Here is a 21,424-nt window from a genome sequence, read left to right as displayed (position 1 = left end):
GTGAGTTAGATAGGGGCCCTGGTCAAACGTTGTGGACACTACATAGGGAATAGGGACCCTGGTCAAACGTTGTGGACACTACATAGGGAATAGGGACCCTGGTCAAACGTTGTGGACACTACATAGGGAATAGGGACCCTGGTCAAACGTTGTGGACACTACATAGGGAATAGGGACCCTGGTCAAACATTGGACACTACATAGGGAATAGGGACCCTGGTCAAACGTTGTGGACACTACATAGGGAATAGGGACCCTGGTCAAACGTTGTGGACACTACATAGGGAATAGGGCCCTGGTCAAACGTTGTGGACACTACATAGGGAATAGGGACCCTGGTCAAACGTTGTGGACACTACATAGGGAATAGGGACCCTGGTCAAACGTTGTGGACACTATATAGGGAATAGGGCCCTGGTCAAACGTTGTGGACACTACATAGGGAATAGGGCCCTGGTCAAACGTTGTGGACACTACATAGGGAATAGGGCCCTGGTCAAACTCTGGACACTACATAGGGAATAGGGCCCTGGTCTAAAGTAGTGCACTATATAGGGAATAGGGCCCTGGTCTAAAGTAGTGCACTATATAGGGAATAGGGCTCTGGTCTAAAGTAGTGCACTATATAGGGAATAGGGCTCTGGTCTAAAGTAGTGCACTATATAGGGAATAGGGCCTCTGGTCTAAAGTAGTGCACTACATAGGGAATAGGGCCCTGGTCTAAAGTAGTGCACTATATAGGGGAATAGGGCCCTGGTCTATAGTAGTGCACTATATAGGGAATAGGGTGCCATTTGGGAAAGAGGGTTTCAATTGACTGGCAATACAGTCATTGTTAGATTCTGGAATATTGATATGGAAATACCAAATAAATCCTTATTAAATAATGCATGACAATAATACCACATTATATCTCTTTAAGGATAATTTACCAGCTGTGGTAATATACAGTATGTGCAAATTTAGAACAATATTACACATTTGGTTATTTGTTTACTGTGTTTAAGTAGGTAATTCATACGGTCTATAATCACAATATCCATCTTAAGATAAGTCTTCAAAACGGAACTAAACGGCACATTGTGAAATAACGATGACGTGTTTGTTTGGGTGTGAAAAACATTAGTTTCAAACCGTTCTAACAACCAGAGAAATCCAGTTGAGCCACTGGAACAATCATCATACTGACATATCGGACATAACTCTGAAAATCCCTTCACAAGTTGTTACTATAAGTGCCTTTTTTGGGGGGGCTTCTTCTTCAAACCCCCCCGTCTATGACATGAAACAGTATATTAGGAGAATAAATATCGTAACTGATAGTACTTAGCAAACCAAAGGAACAGCGTGGAGGTGAATGTATCTAGTGAAGGCCTGGGTCTGTGCTAACGTTCCACTCCTAGTCATGCCTAACATGTCTGAGGGGTTGGATTGTTAACACAAACAAGACTGTATTTCAGGCTAGGTCTGGTCTGGGGGAGGACAGAAAGCAACAATTATTTCCTAAATTCTTAAACAATATTGCAAGGTAATGATAAGCCACATCCAAATAGTAGTAATGAATTCTCTATAAACTACCTTTTAACCCTCAACCCCACCCCCACATAAGTGCCATCCAACTGAATACATGTAAGGGATACTTTCAGGGTCCTGGAATGACGACAATGTACTTCTTGGCGGCGTCCCAAATGGCAGCCTATTCCCTTTATAGCGCACTACTTTTGACCAGGGTCCTTAAAGGGAATAGGCTGCCGTTTGGGCTGCAGGCCTAGTTTAACACTAGCATAGCGACCCCCTGATAAACTGACTGTAGTAAAATGACACATTTTTTTCTTAAAAAATATTTCTAGCAATTATTCTGTACACTTTAAGTATAGGCAAAAACCAATGGTGACTGTTTCAGTCTGTCTGTTAGCCCAGCACCAATCAAAGGAAAGGAGATGGGAGACGGGGCCAGTTCATAGGCTAAGAGTACTGCAGGAGCCAATGGCAATGATCCTCAGTGAGTCACTTCCTGTTACAGGAGGAGCTTCCCGTTGCGGTGGATCTTGAGGATCTTTCCTAGTCTCTGTTTGGCCGTCGCCATGCCTTTCTTTAGCCGCTTCGCTGAGGGGCACATAGAGGCAGAAAGCAGAAATCTTAGAAAAACAAATCAGGAATTCAACAGTGATTAACTCTTAGATTGATTAGTACAATGTGGATGTGAAAAATGAGGGCACAAGTATAAATATAGTAAGGGAAACCAGTGTATATAATATGTTTAGCAGTGTATATAATAGGGGCACCAGGATATATAATAGGGGCACCAGGATATATAATAGGGGCACCAGGATATATAATAGGGGCACCAGGATATATAATAGGGGCACCAGGATATATAGTAGGGGCACCAGGATATATAATAGGGGCACCAGGATATATAATAGGGGCACCAGTGTATATAATAGGGGCACCAGGATATATAATAGGGGCACCAGTGTATATAATAGGGGCACCAGTGTATATAATAGGGGCACCAGTGTATATAATAGGGGCACCAGTGTATATAATAGGGGCACCAGGATATATAATAGGGGCACCAGGATATATAATAGGGGCACCAGGATATATAGTAGGGGCACCAGGATATATAGTAGGGGCACCAGGATATATAATAGGGGCACCAGGATATATAATAGTGGCACCAGGATATATAATAGTGGCACCAGTGTATATTTTTTATTTTATTTTACCTTTATTTAACCAGGTAGGCAAGTTGAGAACAAGTTCTCATTTAAAACTGCGACCTGGCCAAGACACATACAACAACACAGAGTTACACATGGAGTAAAACAAACCTAGAGCCAATAATATAGTAGAAAAATAAGTCTATATACAATGTGAGCAAATGAGATGAGATAAGGGAGGTAAAGGCAAAAAAGGCCATGGAGGCAAAGTAAATACAATATAGCAAGTAAAACACTGGAATGGTAGATTTGTAGTGGAAGAAAGTGCAAAGTAGAAATAGAAATAATGGGGTGCAAAGGAGCAAAATAAATAAATAAATAAATACAGTAGGCGAAGAGGTAGTAGTTTGGGTTAAATTATAGATGGGCTATGTACAGGTGCAGTGATCTGTGAGCTGCTCTGATAGCTGGTGCTTAAAGCTAGTGAGGGAGATAAGTGTTTCCAGTTTCAGAGATTTTTGTAGTTCGTTCCAGTCATTGGCAGCAGAGAACTGGAAGGAAAGACGACCAAAGGAGGAATTGGCTTTGGGGGTGACCAGAGAGATATACCTGCTGGAGCGCGTGCTACAGGTGGGTGCTGCTATGGTGACCAGTGAGCTGAGATAAGGGGGACCTGTAGCCAGTGGGTTTGGTGCGGGATATGAAGCGAGGGCCAGCCAACGAGAGCATACAGGTCGCAGTGGTGGGTAGTATATGGGGCTTTGGTGACAAAACGGATGGCACTGTGATAGACTGCATCCAATTTGTTGAGTAGAGGCACCAGTGTATATAATAGGAGCACCAGTGTATATAATAGGAGCACCAGTGTATATAATAGGAGCACCAGGATATATAATAGGGGCACCAGGATATATAATAGGGGCACCAGGATATATAATAGGGGCACCAGGATTTATAATAGGAGCACCAGTGTATATAATAGGGGCACCAGGATATATAATAGGGGCACCAGGATATATAATAGGGGCACCAGTGTATATAATAGGGGCACCAGGATATATAATAGGGGCACCAGGATATATAATAGGAGCACCAGTGTATATAATAGGGGCACCAGGATATATAATAGGGGCACCAGTGTATATAATAGGGGCACCAGGATATATAATAGGAGCACCAGTGTATATAATAGGGGCACCAGGATATATAATAGGGGCACCAGTGTATATAATAGGGGCACCAGTGTATATAATAGGGGCACCAGTGTATATAATAGGGGCACCAGTGTATATAATAGGGGCACCAGGATATATAATAGGGGCACCAGGATATATAATAGGGGCACCAGGATATATAATAGGGGCACCAGTGTATATAATAGGGGCAAAAGTGTATATAATAGGGGCACCAGTGTATATAACAGGGGCACCAGGATATATAATAGGGGCACCAGGATATATAGTAGGGGCACCAGGATATATAATAGGGGCACCAGGATATATAATAGGGGCACCAGGATATATAGTAGGGGCACCAGTGTATATAATAGGGGCACCAGGATATATAATAGGGGCACCAGGAAATATAATAGGGGCACCAGGATATACAGTAGGGGCACCAGGATATATAATAGGGGCACCAGGATATATAATAGGGGCACCAGTGTACATAACAGGGGCACCAGTGTCTATAATAGGGGCACCAGTGTATATAATAGGGGCACCAGTGTATATAACAGGGGCACCAGTGTATATAACAGGGGCACCAGTGTCTATAATAGGGGCACCAGTGTATATAACAGGGGCACCAGTGTATATAACAGGGGCACCAGTGTATATAATAGGGGCACCAGTGTATATAATAGGGGCACCAGTGTATATAACAGGGGCACCAGTGTATATAACAGGGGCACCAGTGTATATAATAGGAGCACCAGTGTATATAATAGGGGCACCAGTGTATATAATAGGGGCACCAGTGTATATAACAGGGGCACCAGTGTATATAACAGGGGCACCAGTGTATATAACAGGGGCACCAGTGTATATAATAGGGGCGCCAGTGTATATAACAGGGGCACCAGTGTCTATAATAGGGGCACCAGGATATATAATAGGGGCACCAGTGTATATAATAGGGGCACCAGTGTATATAATAGGGGCACCAGTGTATATAACAGGGGCACCAGGATATATAATAGGGGCACCAGGATATATAGTAGGGGCACCAGGATATATAATAGGGGCACCAGGATATATAATAGGGGCACCAGGATATATAGTAGGGGCACCAGTGTATATAATAGGGGCACCAGTGTATATAATAGGGGCACCAGGATATATAATAGGGGCACCAGGAAATATAATAGGGGCACCAGGATATACAGTAGGGGCACCAGGATATATAATAGGGGCACCAGGATATATAATAGGGGCACCAGGATATATAATAGGGGCACCAGTGTACATAACAGGGGCACCAGTGTCTATAATAGGGGCACCAGTGTATATAATAGGGGCACCAGTGTATATAATAGGGGCACCAGTGTATATAACAGGGGCACCAGTGTATATAACAGGGGCACCAGTGTATATAACAGGGGCACCAGTGTATATAACAGGGGCACCAGTGTCTATAATAGGGGCACCATTGTATATAACAGGGGCACCAGTGTATATAACAGGGGCACCAGTGTATATAATAGGGGCACCAGTGTATATAATAGGGGCACCAGTGTATATAACAGGGGCACCAGTGTATATAACAGGGGCACCAGTGTATATAATAGGAGCACCAGTGTATATAATAGGGGCACCAGTGTATATAATAGGGGCACCAGTGTATATAACAGGGGCACCAGTGTATATAACAGGGGCACCAGTGTATATAACAGGGGCACCAGTGTATATAATAGGGGCACCAGTGTATATAACAGGGGCACCAGTGTCTATAATAGGGGCACCAGTGTATATAACAGGGGCACCAGTGTATATAACAGGGGCACCAGTGTATATAACAGGGGCACCAGTATATATAACAGGGGCACCAGTGTATATAATAGGGGCACCAGTGTATATAACAGGGGCACCAGTGTATATAACAGGGGCACCAGTGTATATAACAGGGGCACCAGTGTATATAACAGGGGCACCAGTGTATATAATAGGGGCACCAGTGTATATAACAGGGGCACCAGTGTATATAACAGGGGCACCAGTGTATATAATAGGAGCACCAGTGTATATAATAGGGGCACCAGTGTATATAATAGGGGCACCAGTGTATATAACAGGGGCACCAGTGTATATAACAGGGGCACCAGTGTATATAACAGGGGCACCAGTGTATATAATAGGGGGCACCAGTGTATATAACAGGGGCACCAGTGTCTATAATAGGGGCACCAGTGTATATAACAGGGGCACCAGTGTATATAACAGGGGCACCAGTGTATATAACAGGGGCACCAGTATATATAACAGGGGCACCAGTGTATATAATAGGGGCACCAGTGTATATAACAGGGGCACCAGTGTATATAACAGGGGCACCAGTGTATATAACAGGGGCACCAGAAGCCTGTGTTTCAGACATAAAGAAGTGGATGGCTGCAAACTTTCTACTTTTAAACTCGGACAAAACAGAGATGCTTGTTCTAGGTCCCAAGAAACAAAGAGATCTTCTGTTGAATCTGACAATTAATCTGGATGGTTGTACAGTCGTCTCAAATAAAACTGTGAAGGACCTCGGCGTTACTCTGGACCCTGATCTCTCTTTTGAAGAACATATCAAGACTGTTTCAAGGACAGCTTTTTTCCATCTACGTAACATTGCAAAAATCAGAAATTTTCTGTCCAAAAATGACGCAGAAAAATTAATCCATGCTTTTGTTACTTCTAGGCTGGACTACTGCAATGCTCTACTTTCCGGCTACCCGGATAAAGCACTAAATAAACTTCAGTTAGTGCTAAATACGGCTGCTAGAATCCTGACTAGAACCAAAAAATTTGATCATATTACTCCAGTGTTAGCCTCCCTACACTGGCTTCCTGTTAAGGCAAGGGCTGATTTCAAGGTTTTACTGCTAACCTACAAAGCATTACATGGGCTTGCTCCTACCTATCTTTCCGATTTGGTCCTGCCGTACATACCTACACGTACGCTACGGTCACAAGACGCAGGCCTCCTAATTGTCCCTAGAATTTCTAAGCAAACGGCTGGAGGTAGGGCTTTCTCCTATAGAGCTCCATTTTTATGGAATGGTCTGCCTACCAATGTGAGAGACGCAGACTCAGTCTCAACCTTTAAGTCTTTACTGAAGACTTATCTCTTCAGTAGGTCCTATGATTAAGTATAGTCTGGCCCAGGAGTGTGAAGGTGAACGGAAAGGCTGGAGCAACGAACCGCCCTTGCTGTCTCTGCCTTGCCGGTTCCCCTCTTTCCACTGGGATTCTCTGCCTCTAACCCTTTTACAGAGGCTGAGTCACTGGCCTACTGGTGTTCTTCCATGCCGTCCATGGGAGGGGTGCGTCACTTGAGTGGGTTGAGTCACTGACGTGGTCTTCCTGTCTGGGTTGGCGCCCCCTTGGGGTTGTGCCATGGCGGAGATCGTTGTGGGCTATACTCGGCCTTGTCTTAGGACGGTAAGTTGGTGGTTGGAGACATCCCTCTAGTGGTGTGGGGGCTGTGCTTTGGCAAAGTGGGTGGGGTTATATCCTGCCTGTTTGGCCCTGTCCCGGGGTATCATCGGATGGGGCCACAGTGTCTTCTGATCCCTCCTGTCTCAGCCTCCAGTATTTATGCTGCAGTAGTTTATGTGTCGGGGGCTAGGGTCAGTCTGTTACATCTGGAGTATTTCTCTTGTCTTATCCGGTGTCCTGTGTGTATTTAAATATGCTCTCTCTAATTCTCTCTTTCTCTCTTTCTGTCTTTCTCTCGGAGGACCTGAGCCCTAGGACCATGCCTCAGGACTACCTGGTATGATGACTCCTTGCTGTCCCCAGTCCACCTGGCCGTGCTGCTGCTCCAGTTTCAACTGTTCTGCCTGCGGCTATGGAACCCTGACCTGTTCACCGGACATGCTTGTTGCACCCTCGACAACTACTATGATTATTATTATTTGACCATGCTGGTCATTTATGAACATTTTAACATTTTAACATTTTGACCATGTTCTGTTATAATATCCACCCTGCACAGCCAGAAGAGGACTGGCCACCCCTCATAGCCTGGTTCCTCTCTAGGTTTCTTCCTAGGTTTTTGGCCTTTCTAGGGAGTTTTTCCTAGGGAGTTTTTCCTAGCCACCGTGCTTCTTTCACATGCTTTGCTTGCTGTTTGGGGTTTTAGGCTGCGTTTCTGTACAGCACTTTGAGAATATCAGCTGATGTACGAAGGGCTATATAAAAATAAATTTGATTTGATTTGAAATTTGATATAACAGGGGCACCAGTGTATATAATAGGGGCACCAGTGTATATAACAGGGGCACCAGTGTACATAACAGGGGCACCAGTGTATATAATAGGGGCACCAGTGTATATAACAGGGGCACCAGTGTATATAACAGGGGCACCAGTGTATATAATAGGGGCACCAGTGTATATAATAGGGGCACCAGTGTATATAACAGGGGCACCAGTGTATATAATAGGGGCACCAGTGTATATAACAGGGGCACCAGTGTATATAACAGGGGCACCAGTGTATATAACAGGGGCACCAGTGTATATAATAGGGGCACCAGTGTATATAATAGGGGCACCAGTGTATATAACAGGGGCACCAGTGTATATAATAGGGGCACCAGTGTATATAACAGGGGCACCAGTGTATATAACAGGGGCACCAGTGTATATAATAGGGGCACCAGTGTATATAATAGGGGCACCAGGATATATAATAGGGGCACCAGTGTATATAATAGGAGCACCAGTGTATATAACAGGAGCACCAGTGTATATAACAGGGGCACCAGTGTATATAACAGGGGCACCAGTGTATATAACAGGGGCACCAGTGTATATAATAGGGGCACCAGTGTATATAGGTGAATCGTCCCCGGCTAGAAGGACCATTTAGTATCAATGGAAAGCAACAGTTAATCTTGTTAGCGGTGAGGCGTAAATTACTTGAAAGGCTCTTTACTGAACTTTACCACACCAACCAACATTACGGAATGCATGTGTGGTATTCCCCTGTGGACGAAATCACTTACCTTCGCCCTTTGCGTCACCTTTTCCCGCTCCTCCTGCTCCTCCCGCTCCTCCTCCTCCTCCTCCTCCTCCGGCTCCTCGCTCCCCCTTGGCCGTGTTGTTGTTGTTATTGTTGTGAGATGATGAAAACGTTGAGGGTCGTCTCTGCGTAAGGAAGACTCCAGGTGCCATGGGTTGGGGCCCCACAGCCTGCTTCCCTCCTGCCCCAGAGGAGTATTCATGGTCGGTTTGACCTGGCTCGGAGTCCCGGCCCGCGTCAGGTTCTGGAGAACTGCTGTCCCTGCTCAGCTTCCTCACTGGCTCCTCATCTTCCTCCTCCTCCTCCCTCACGGCAGCAGGGGGCTTCTTTTTTGTGCTCTTCTGCTTTTTCTTGGTCTTCTGCTGCTCCTTCTGGGAAAAACAAATATTAACACAGAACCCCAGAGCCCTAACCCTGAGGTGAGACTAGAGGAACATAACCCTGAGGTGAGACTAGAGGAACATAACCCTGAGGAGAGACGACTAGAGGAACATAACCCTGAGGTGAGACTAGAGGAACATAACCCTGAGGTGAGGCGACTAGAGGAACATAACCCTGAGGAGAGACTAGAGGAACATAACCCTGAGGAGAGACTAGAGGAACATAACCCTGAGGAGAGGCGACTAGAGGAACATAACCCTGAGGAGAGACTAGAGGAACATAACCCTGAGGAGAGACTAGAGGAACATAACCCTGAGGAGAGACTAGAGGAACATAACCCTGAGGTGAGACTAGAGGAACATAACCCTGAGGAGAGACTAGAGGAACATAACCCTGAGGTGAGACTAGAGGAACATAACCCTGAGGAGAGGCGACTAGAGGAACATAACCCTGAGGTGAGACTAGAGGAACATAACCCTGAGGAGAGACTAGAGGAACATAACCCTGAGGAGAGACGACTAGAGGAACATAACCCTGAGGAGAGACTAGAGGAACATAACCCTGAGGAGAGACTAGAGGAACATAACCCTGAGGAGAGACTAGAGGAACATAACCCTGAGGTGAGACTAGAGGAACATAACCCTGAGGAGAGACTAGAGGAACATAACCCTGAGGTGAGGCGACTAGAGGAACATAACCCTGAGGAGAGACTAGAGGAACATAACCCTGAGGAGAGACGACTAGAGGAACATAACCCTGAGGTGAGGCGACTAGAGGAACATAACCCTGAGGAGAGACTAGAGGAACATAACCCTGAGGTGAGACTAGAGGAACATAACCCTGAGGAGAGACTAGAGGAACATAACCCTGAGGAGAGACTAGAGGAACATAACCCTGAGGAGAGACTAGAGGAACATAACCCTGAGGTGAGGCGACTAGAGGAACATAACCCTGAGGAGAGACTAGAGGAACATAACCCTGAGGTGAGACTAGAGGAACATAACCCTGAGGAGAGACTAGAGGAACATAACCCTGAGGTGAGACGACTAGAGGAACAACACTCTTCCTAGCTAACCTGGTGAGTCCCCCCACTCAACAACACTCTTCCCAGCTAACCTGGTGAGTTTCCCCATTCAACAACACTCTTCCCAGCTAACCTGGTGAGTTTCCCCCAACAACACTCTTCCCAACTAACCTGGTGTGAGAGTTTGGCTGCGGCAGCCGCTAGTCCGGTCTCGATGGAAGCCACTCGCGCTCCTTCTCTGGCCGGCCTCGCCTGACGAAGCACAGAGGGACCGACACGCGCTGCAACCACAGAGACATCATAACACTCACTTCACAGCTCAGACAATACATGCATCTATACAGAACAAAAACATAAAACAAGTTCAAAGACTTTACTGAGCTACAGTTCATATAAGGAATTCAGTCAATTGAAATAAATTAATTTGGCCCTAATCTATGGATTGGGAATACAAATATGCATCTGTTGGTCACAGATACTTTAAAAATTCTAAAGGCACTCGCAAATCTGAGCTACCTTTGTTGCAGGTGCATGGTAACAAATAAGAAACCACCACACTGCTCTGGATAGTATCACTACTCTGGATAGTATCACTGCTCTGGATAGTACCACTGCTCTGGATAGTATCACTGCTCTGGATAGTACCACTGCTCTGGATAGTATCACTACTCTGGATAGTATCACTACTCGGGATAGTATCACTACTCTGGATAGTATCACTGCTCTGGATAGTACCACTGCTCTGGATAGTATCACTGCTCTGGATAGTATCACTGCTCTGGATAGTATCACTACTCTGATAGTATCACTGCTCTGGATAGTACCACTGCTCTGGATAGTATCACTGCTCTGGATAGTATCACTGCTCTGGATAGTATCACTACTCGGGATAGTATCACTGCTCTGGATTGTATCACTGCTCTGGATAGTATCACTGCTCTGGATAGTATCACTGCTCTGGATAGTACCACTGCTCTGGATAGTATCACTGCTCTGGATAGTATCACTGCTCTGGATAGTACCACTGCTCTGGATAGTACCACTGCTCTGGATAGTATCACTGCTCTGGATAGTATCACTGCTCTGGATAGTATCACTGCTCTGGATAGTATCACTGCTCTGGATAGTATCACTACTCTGGATATTATCACTGCTCTGGATAGTATCACTGCTCTGGATAGTATCACTGCTCTGGATAGTACCACTGCTCTGGATAGTATCACTGCTCTGGATAGTACCACTACTCTGGATAGTACCACTGCTCTGGATAGTATCACTGCTCTGGATAGTATCACTACTCTGGATAGTATCACTGCTCTGGATAGTATCACTGCTCTGGATAGTATCACTGCTCTGGATAGTATCACTGCTCTGGATAGTATCACTGCTCTGGATAGTACCACTGCTCTGGATAGTATCACTGCTCTGGTCACTGCTCTGGATAGTATCACTGCTCTGGATAGTATCACTGCTCTGGATAGTATCACTGCTCTGGATAGTATCACTGCTCTGGATAGTACCACTGCTCTGGATAGTATCACTGCTCTGGATAGTATCACTGCTCTGGTCACTGCTCTGGATAGTATCACTGCTCTGGATAGTATCACTGCTCTGGATAGTATCACTACTCTGGATAGTATCACTGCTCTGGTCACTGCTCTGGATAGTATCACTGCTCTTTAATAAGCTTCATGTATCGGCCTCAAGGCCTTCGTCAGAGCTTTTGTGAGTGTTTATAATTTCCGTTCAATGAATCTAATGGGGTTGGAGTCGAGAGAAAAAAAGCAAGTGTTACCAAATTTAACAATGTGCATTTCATACATTTTCAAATAATGTGTGTACATAAAACGTATTAAACAAGTCTGTAAAAACCACAAGGAGGACATCGACCTATCAAGTACGTTTTCATAAATCACTGGGTACAGTGCAGGAAAAAACCTCAGAAAAGGCTGAAGTGGTGGCATTAATTCATGTTCACGTTTACAACATAACATACATAGGCATCTCATCATTAAGACTTTTAGGAAATGTCGTAACTTTCACTAAAGCCACAAAATCTAAAAGTAGACGTGTCATGTTTTAGGTCATTAAAATGTACTGCGACAGGATAATCCCCGACGTTTCCACTGATTATGCTTTTACGTTCACTAATTCTCTGTTTGAGAGGTTTTACAGACATAGCACAGCCCACATGGACATTTAATCATGTAAATAACATGGGTGGTGAAGCACGTAATAATGTCATTTATTTGGAACCGTTTTCCTGTATGTGGGCGGCAGAAACATTCACACTTCACCTCATATTGTTGCTCTGTGCTCATCCTCTGCATTAATAGCTACCATTCGGAAGAGGATGTAAAAGAGCCTGGCAGTTGGTGAGTTCTTAAATTCAGCTGGCAGAACTGAGTCCCATGAAAAAACAAGCCAGTCTTCCTTGCTGGTCTCATGATAAAACAAGCCAGTGTTCCTTGCTGGTCCCATTATAAAACAAGCCAGTGTTTGTTGCTGGTCCCATGATAAAACAAGCCAGTGTTCCTTGCTGGTCCCATTATAAAACAAGCCAGTCTTCCTTGCTGGTCTCATGATAAAACAAGCCAGTGTTCCTTGCTGGTCCCATTATAAAACAAGCCAGTGTTTGTTGCTGGTCCCATGATAAAACAAGCCGGTATTTCCTTGCTGGTCCCATGATAAAACAAGCCAGTGTTCCTTGCTGGTCCCATGATAAAACAAGCCAGTCTTCCTTGCTGGTCCCATGATAAAACAAGCCAGTGTTCCTTGCTGGTCCCATTATAAAACAAGCCAGTGTTTGTTGCTGGTCTCATTATAAAACAAGCCAGTGTTCCTTGCTGGTCTCATGATAAAACAAGCCAGTGTTCCTTGCTGGTCTCATTATAAAACAAGCCAGTGTTCCTTGCTGGTCCCATTTTAAAACAAGCCAGTGTTTGTTGCTGGTCCCATGATAAAACAAGCCGGTATTTCCTTGCTGGTCCCATTATAAAACAAGCCAGTGTTCGTTGCTGGTCCCATGATAAAACAAGCCAGTGTTTGTTGCTGGTCCCATTTTAAAACAAGCCAGTGTTTGTTGCTGGTCCCATTATAAAACAAGCCGGTGTTTGTTGCTGGTCCCATTTTAAAACAAGCCAGTGTTTGTTGCTGGTCCCATTTTAAAACAAGCCGGTGTTTGTTGCTGGTCCCATTATAAAACAAGCCAGTGTTTCCTTGACAGCATCTTTGCACGAGTTAAAGTCTATGTGGTGGTGAACATTCCAGAAAGTCCTTGAGCCCTAGTTAGTCATTTTTTTTGGTAGCAGTTGATCCGTTTCCCCTAATGCCAAATGAAGAGCTTCATCCACACATTGTGGAGAATAGCCTCTTCTTAGAAACCTATTGTGCATCTCCGTTTTTTTCTAGATAATCCTCTGTGGAGAATGGCAGTCTGAAAAACTGGCTTCTAGGAAGTCCTCTTTTTAATGGCTCAGGGTGGAAGCTGTCTCCCTGTAATAGAGTATTTCTGTCCATTTCTTTTCTATACAGAGTTGTAAACAGGGTTCCAATTGATTTCTCAATTCCACATATCGAAGTAATGAACACGTTTAGTGTCACGTTCAACAGTGAATTAGAGATTGGGGTCAATGTCATTGAGTAATGCCATAAAATCTAACAGATCTTCTCATGGTCCTCACCATATGTGAAACATGTCTTCAATATATCCATACCACTGAAGGAATTTATTCAAAAAATGTATTTTTGTTTTCATTGCTAACAAAATGTTCTTCAAAATGACCCACATAAAGGTTAGCAAAGGAGAAATGCTCACCGACAGGGATATAAACACATTTGTCTCACAAAATTTGCAAGACATTTCTGGGATCTTTTATTTCATCTCATGAAACATGGGACTGACACTTTGTATGGAGTGACAGGTGTAGTGTACCTGTGGGGCTGTATGGAGTGACAGGTGTAGTGTACCTGTGGGGCTGTATGGAGTGACAGGTGTAGTGTACCTGTGGGGCTGTATGGAGTGACAGGTGTAGTGTACCTGTGGGGCTGTATGGAGTGACAGGTGTAGTGTACCTGTGGGGCTTTATGGAGTGACAGGTGTAGTGTACCTGTGGGGCTGTATGGAGTGACAGGTGTAGTGTACCTGTGGGGCTGTATGGAGTGACAGGTGTAGTGTACCTGTGGGGCTGTATGGAGTGACAGGTGTAGTGTACCTGTGGGGCTGTATGGAGTGACAGGTGTAGTGTACCTGTGGGGCTGTATGGAGTGACAGGTGTAGTGTACCTGTGGGGCTGTATGGAGTGACAGGTGTAGTGTACCTGTGGGGCTGTATGGAGTGACAGGTGTAGTGTACCTGTGGGGCTGTATGGAGTGACAGGTGTAGTGTACCTGTGGGGCTGTATGGAGTGTCAGGTGTAGTGTACCTGTGGGGCTGTATGGAGTGACAGGTGTAGTGTACCTGTGGGGCTGTATGGAGTGACAGGTGTAGTGTACCTGTGGGGCTGTATGGAGTGACAGGTGTAGTGTACCTGTGGGGCTGTATGGAGTGACAGGTGTAGTGTACCTGTGGGGCTGTATGGAGTGACAGGTGTAGTGTACCTGTGGGGCTGTATGGAGTGACAGGTGTAGTGTACCTGTGGGGCTGTACGGAGTGACAGGTGTAGTGTACCTGTGGGGCTGTACGGAGTGACAGGTGTAGTGTACCTGTGGGGCTGTACGGAGTGACAGGTGTAGTGTACCTGTGGGGCTGTACGGAGTGACAGGTGTAGTGTACCTGTGAGGCTGTATGGAGTGACAGGTGTAGTGTACCTGTGAGGCTGTATGGAGTGACAGGTGTAGTGTACCTGTGGGGCTGTATGGAGTGACAGGTGTAGTGTACCTGTGGGGCTGTATGGAGTGACAGGTGTAGTGTACCTGTGGGGCTGTATGGAGTGACAGGTGTAGTGTACCTGTGGGGCTGTATGGAGTGACAGGTGTAGTGTACCTGTGAGGCTGTATGGAGTGACAGGTGTAGTGTACCTGTGGGGCTTTATGGAGTGACAGGTGTAGTGTACCTGTGGGGCTGTATGGAGTGACAGGTGTAGTGTACCTGTGGGGCTGTATGGAGTGACAGGTGTAGTGTACCTGTGGGGCTGTATGGAGTGACAGGTGTAGTGTACCTGTGGGGCTGTATGGAGTGACAGGTGTAGTGTACCTGTGGGGCTGTATGGAGTGACAGGTGTAGTGTACCTGTGGGGCTGTATGGAGTGACAGGTGTAGTGTACCTGTGGGGCTGTATGGAGTGACAGGTGTAGTGTACCTGTGGGGCTGTATGGAGTGACAGGTGTAGTGTACCTGTGGGGCTGTATGGAGTGACAGGTGTAGTGTACCTGTGGGGCTGTATGGAGTGACAGGTGTAGTGTACCTGTGGGGCTGTATGGAGTGACAGGTGTAGTGTACCTGTGGGGCTGTATGGAGTGACAGGTGTAGTGTACCTGTGGGGCTGTATGGAGTGACAGGTGTAGTGTACCTGTGGGGCTGTATGGAGTGACAGGTGTAGTGTACCTGTGGGGCTGTACGGAGTGACAGGTGTAGTGTACCTGTGGGGCTGTACGGAGTGACAGGTGTAGTGTACCTGTGGGGCTGTGCGGAGTGACAGGTGTAGTGTACCTGTGGGGCTGTACGGAGTGACAGGTGTAGTGTACCTGTGGGGCTGTACGGAGTGACAGGTGTAGTGTACCTGTGGGGCTGTATGGAGTGACAGGTGTAGTGTACCTGTGGGGCTGTATGGAGTGACAGGTGTAGTGTACCTGTGGGGCTGTATGGAGTGACAGGTGTAGTGTACCTGTGGGGCTGTATGGAGTGACAGGTGTAGTGTACCTGTGGGGCTGTATGGAGTGACAGGTGTAGTGTACCTGTGGGGCTGTATGGAGTGACAGGTGTAGTGTACCTGTGAGGCTGTATGGAGTGACAGGTGTAGTGTACCTGTGGGGCTGTATGGAGTGACAGGTGTAGTGTACCTGTGAGGCTGTATGGAGTGACAGGTGTAGTGTACCTGTGGGGCTGTATGGAGTGACAGGTGTAGTGTACCTGTGGGGCTGTATGGAGTGACAGGTGTAGTGTACCTGTGGGGCTGTATGGAGTGACAGGTGTAGTGTACCTGTGGGGCTGTATGGAGTGACAGGTGTAGTGTACCTGTGGGGCTGTATGGAGTGACAGGTGTAGTGTACCTGTGGGGCTGTATGGAGTGACAGGTGTAGTGTACCTGTGGGGCTGTATGGAGTGACAGGTGTAGTGTAATTGTGGGGCTGTATGGAGTGACAGGTGTAGTGTACCTGTGGGGCTGTATGGAGTGACAGGTGTAGTGTACCTGTGGGGCTGTATGGAGTGACAGGTGTAGTGTACCTGTGGGGCTGTATGGAGTGACAGGTGTAGTGTACCTGTGGGGCTGTATGGAGTGACAGGTGTAGTGTACCTGTGGGGCTGTATGGAGTGACAGGTGTAGTGTACCTGTGGGGCAGTATGGAGTGACAGGTGTAGTGTACCTGTGGGGCTGTATGGAGTGACAGGTGTAGTGTACCTGTGGGGCTGTATGGAGTGACAGGTGTAGTGTACCTGTGGGGCTGTATGGAGTGACAGGTGTAGTGTACCTGTGGGGCTGTATGGAGTGACAGGTGTAGTGTACCTGTGGGGCTGTATGGAGTGACAGGTGTAGTGTACCTGTGGGGCTGTATGGAGTGACAGGTGTAGTGTACCTGTGGGGCTGTACGGAGTGACAGGTGTAGTGTACCTGTGGGGCTGTATGGAGTGACAGGTGTAGTGTACCTGTGGGGCTGTATGGAGTGACAGGTGTAGTGTACCTGTGGGGCTGTACGGAGTGACAGGTGTAGTGTACCTGTGGGGCTGTACGGAGTGACAGGTGTAGTGTACCTGTGGGGCTGTACGGAGTGACAGGTGTAGTGTACCTGTATGGAGTGACAGGTGTAGTGTACCTGTCATGGAGTGACAGGTGTAGTGTACCTGTGGGGCTGTACGGAGTGACAGGTGTAGTGTACCTGTGGGGCTGTACGGAGTGACAGGTGTAGTGTACCTGTGGGGCTGTACGGAGTGACAGGTGTAGTGTACCTGTGGGGCTGTATGGAGTGACAGGTGTAGTGTACCTGTGGGGCTGTACGGAGTGACAGGTGTAGTGTACCTGTGGGGCTGTACGGAGTGACAGGTGTAGTGTACCTGTGGGGCTGTGCGGAGTGACAGGTGTAGTGTACCTGTGGGGCTGTACGGAGTGACAGGTGTAGTGTACCTGTGGGGCTGTACGGAGTGACAGGTGTAGTGTACCTGTGGGGCTGTACGGAGTGACAGGTGTAGTGTACCTGTGAGGGCTGTATGGAGTGACAGGTGTAGTGTACCTGTGAGGCTGTATGGAGTGACAGGTGTAGTGTACCTGTGGGGCTGTATGGAGTGACAGGTGTAGTGTACCTGTGGGGCTGTATGGAGTGACAGGTGTAGTGTACCTGTGGGGCTGTATGGAGTGACAGGTGTAGTGTACCTGTGGGGCTGTATGGAGTGACAGGTGTAGTGTACCTGTGGGGCTGTATGGAGTGACAGGTGTAGTGTACCTGTGGGGCTGTATGGAGTGACAGGTGTAGTGTACCTGTGAGGCTGTATGGAGTGACAGGTGTAGTGTACCTGTGGGGCTGTATGGAGTGACAGGTGTAGTGTACCTGTGGGGCTGTATGGAGTGACAGGTGTAGTGTACCTGTGGGGCTGTATGGAGTGACAGGTGTAGTGTACCTGTGGGGCTGTATGGAGTGACAGGTGTAGTGTACCTGTGGGGCTGTATGGAGTGACAGGTGTAGTGTACCTGTGGGGCTGTATGGAGTGACAGGTGTAGTGTACCTGTGGGGCTGTATGGAGTGACAGGTGTAGTGTACCTGTGGGGCTGTATGGAGTGACAGGTGTAGTGTACCTGTGGGGCTGTATGGAGTGACAGGTGTAGTGTACCTGTGGGGCTGTATGGAGTGACAGGTGTAGTGTACCTGTGGGGCTGTATGGAGTGACAGGTGTAGTGTACCTGTGGGGCTGTATGGAGTGACAGGTGTAGTGTACCTGTGGGGCTGTATGGAGTGACAGGTGTAGTGTACCTGTGGGGCTGTATGGAGTGACAGGTGTAGTGTACCTGTGGGGCTGTATGGAGTGACAGGTGTAGTGTACCTGTGGGGCTGTATGGAGTGACAGGTGTAGTGTACCTGTGGGGCTGTATGGAGTGACAGGTGTAGTGTACCTGTGGGGCTGTATGGAGTGACAGGTGTAGTGTACCTGTGGGGCTGTACGGAGTGACAGGTGTAGTGTACCTGTGGGGCTGTACGGAGTGACAGGTGTAGTGTACCTGTGGGGCTGTACGGAGTGACAGGTGTAGTGTACCTGTGGGGCTGTATGGAGTGACAGGTGTAGTGTACCTGTGGGGCTGTACGGAGTGACAGGTGTAGTGTACCTGTGGGGCTGTATGGAGTGACAGGTGTAGTGTACCTGTGGGGCTGTACGGAGTGACAGGTGTAGTGTACCTGTGGGGCTGTATGGAGTGACAGGTGTAGTGTACCTGTGGGGCTGTATGGAGTGACAGGTGTAGTGTACCTGTGGGGCTGTATGGAGTGACAGGTGTAGTGTACCTGTGGGGCTGTATGGAGTGACAGGTGTAGTGTACCTGTGGGGCTGTATGGAGTGACAGGTGTAGTGTACCTGTGGGGCTGTATGGAGTGACAGGTGTAGTGTACCTGTGGGGCTGTATGGAGTGACAGGTGTAGTGTACCTGTGGGGCTGTATGGAGTGACAGGTGTAGTGTACCTGTGGGGCTGTATGGAGTGACAGGTGTAGTGTACCTGTGGGGCTGTATGGAGTGACAGGTGTAGTGTACCTGTGGGGCTGTATGGAGTGACAGGTGTAGTGTACCTGTGGGGCTGTATGGAGTGACAGGTGTAGTGTACCTGTGGGGCTGTATGGAGTGACAGGTGTAGTGTACCTGTGGGGCTGTATGGAGTGACAGGTGTAGTGTACCTGTGGGGCTGTATGGAGTGACAGGTGTAGTGTACCTGTGGGGCTGTATGGAGTGACAGGTGTAGTGTACCTGTGGGGCTGTATGGAGTGACAGGTGTAGTGTACCTGTGGGGCTGTATGGAGTGACAGGTGTAGTGTACCTGTGGGGCTGTATGGAGTGACAGGTGTAGTGTACCTGTGGGGCTGTATGGAGTGACAGGTGTAGTGTACCTGTGGGGCTGTATGGAGTGACAGGTGTAGTGTACCTGTGGGGCTGTATGGAGTGACAGGTGTAGTGTACCTGTGGGGCTGTATGGAGTGACAGGTGTAGTGTACCTGTGGGGCTGTATGGAGTGACAGGTGTAGTGTACCTGTGGGGCTGTATGGAGTGACAGGTGTAGTGTACCTGTGGGGCTGTATGGAGTGACAGGTGTAGTGTACCTGTGGGGCTGTATGGAGTGACAGGTGTAGTGTACCTGTGGGGCTGTATGGAGTGACAGGTGTAGTGTACCTGTGGGGCTGTATGGAGTGACAGGTGTAGTGTACCTGTGGGGCTGTATGGAGTGACAGGTGTAGTGTACCTGTGGGGCTGTATGGAGTGACAGGTGTAGTGTACCTGTGGGGCTGTATGGAGTGACAGGTGTAGTGTACCTGTGGGGCTGTATGGAGTGACAGGTGTAGTGTACCTGTGGGGCTGTATGGAGTGACAGGTGTAGTGTACCTGTGGGGCTGTATGGAGTGACAGGTGTAGTGTACCTGTGGGGCTGTATGGAGTGACAGGTGTAGTGTACCTGTGGGGCTGTATGGAGTGACAGGTGTAGTGTACCTGTGGGGCTGTATGGAGTGACAGGTGTAGTGTACCTGTGGGGCTGTATGGAGTGACAGGTGTAGTGTACCTGTGGGGCTGTATGGAGTGACAGGTGTAGTGTACCTGTGGGGCTGTATGGAGTGACAGGTGTAGTGTACCTGTGGGGCTGTATGGAGTGACAGGTGTAGTGTACCTGTGGGGCTGTATGGAGTGACAGGTGTAGTGTACCTGTGGGGCTGTATGGAGTGACAGGTGTAGTGTACCTGTGGGGCTGTATGGAGTGACAGGTGTAGTGTACCTGTGGGGCTGTATGGAGTGACAGGTGTAGTGTACCTGTGGGGCTGTATGGAGTGACAGGTGTAGTGTACCTGTGGGGCTGTATGGAGTGACAGGTGTAGTGTACCTGTGGGGCTGTATGGAGTGACAGGTGTAGTGTACCTGTGGGGCTGTATGGAGTGACAGGTGTAGTGTACCTGTGGGGCTGTATGGAGTGACAGGTGTAGTGTACCTGTGGGGCTGTATGGAGTGACAGGTGTAGTGTACCTGTGGGGCTGTATGGAGTGACAGGTGTAGTGTACCTGTGGGGCTGTATGGAGTGACAGGTGTAGTGTACCTGTGGGGCTGTATGGAGTGACAGGTGTAGTGTACCTGTGGGGCTGTATGGAGTGACAGGTGTAGTGTACCTGTGGGGCTGTATGGAGTGACAGGTGTAGTGTACCTGTGGGGCTGTATGGAGTGACAGGTGTAGTGTACCTGTGGGGCTGTATGGAGTGACAGGTGTAGTGTACCTGTGGGGCAGTATGGAGTGACAGGTGTAGTGTACCTGTGGGGCTGTATGGAGTGACAGGTGTAGTGTACCTGTGGGGCTGTATGGAGTGACAGGTGTAGTGTACCTGTGGGGCTGTACGGAGTGTCAGAACCTTTCCTCTTCTTGGATCTGGATTTGAAGACAGGGTTATCCTCTTCGGACTCAAGAGAGGGGTAAACTGGAACAAACACACCATCTGGTTAATGAACACTCATAGACCCACAGCTCAACACTGTCTGTCTGTCTGTCTGTCTGTCTGTCTGTCTGTCTGTCTGTCTGTCTGTCTGTCTGTCTGTCTGTCTGTCTGTCTGTCTGTCTGTGAGCTTCAAGTTCCTTGGCGTCAACATCACCAACAAACTAACATTTCTTTTACCTTACCTCAACATGGTCCAAGCACACCAAGACAGTCGTGAAGTGGGCACGACAAAACCTATTCCCCCTCATGAAACTAAAAAGATTTGGCATGGGTCCTCAGATCCTCAAAAGGTTCTATAGCT

The 21,424-nt window shown here is 47.8% G+C and overlaps 1 protein-coding gene across 3 annotated transcripts in view; it reads right to left on the bottom strand.

Annotated features, from left to right (window-relative positions):
* Nucleotides 1–903: 903 nt before the first annotated feature.
* LOC106591232 (lysine-specific demethylase phf2) overlaps nucleotides 904–21,424 on the bottom strand; it is a 130,315-nt gene continuing 109,794 nt past the window's right edge. For all 3 annotated transcript variants that reach the window (XM_045705073.1, XM_045705072.1, XM_045705074.1), the window contains exons 19-22: nucleotides 21,013–21,105; nucleotides 10,474–10,583; nucleotides 8,881–9,268; nucleotides 904–2,106 (exon numbers count right to left, since the gene is read on the bottom strand). In XM_045705073.1, the coding sequence (XP_045561029.1) occupies nucleotides 2,018–2,106; nucleotides 8,881–9,268; nucleotides 10,474–10,583; nucleotides 21,013–21,105 (680 nt within the window). In that variant the 3' untranslated portion in view covers nucleotides 904–2,017. The remainder of the gene's footprint in view (nucleotides 2,107–8,880; nucleotides 9,269–10,473; nucleotides 10,584–21,012; nucleotides 21,106–21,424) is intronic.

Source organism: Salmo salar, chromosome ssa22 (assembly GCF_905237065.1).
Source record: "Salmo salar chromosome ssa22, Ssal_v3.1, whole genome shotgun sequence".
NCBI classification, from domain to species: Eukaryota; Metazoa; Chordata; class Actinopteri; order Salmoniformes; family Salmonidae; genus Salmo; species Salmo salar.
The sequence above is the reverse complement of the archived record's forward strand: the minus strand, read 5'-3'. Positions and strand labels throughout refer to the sequence as shown.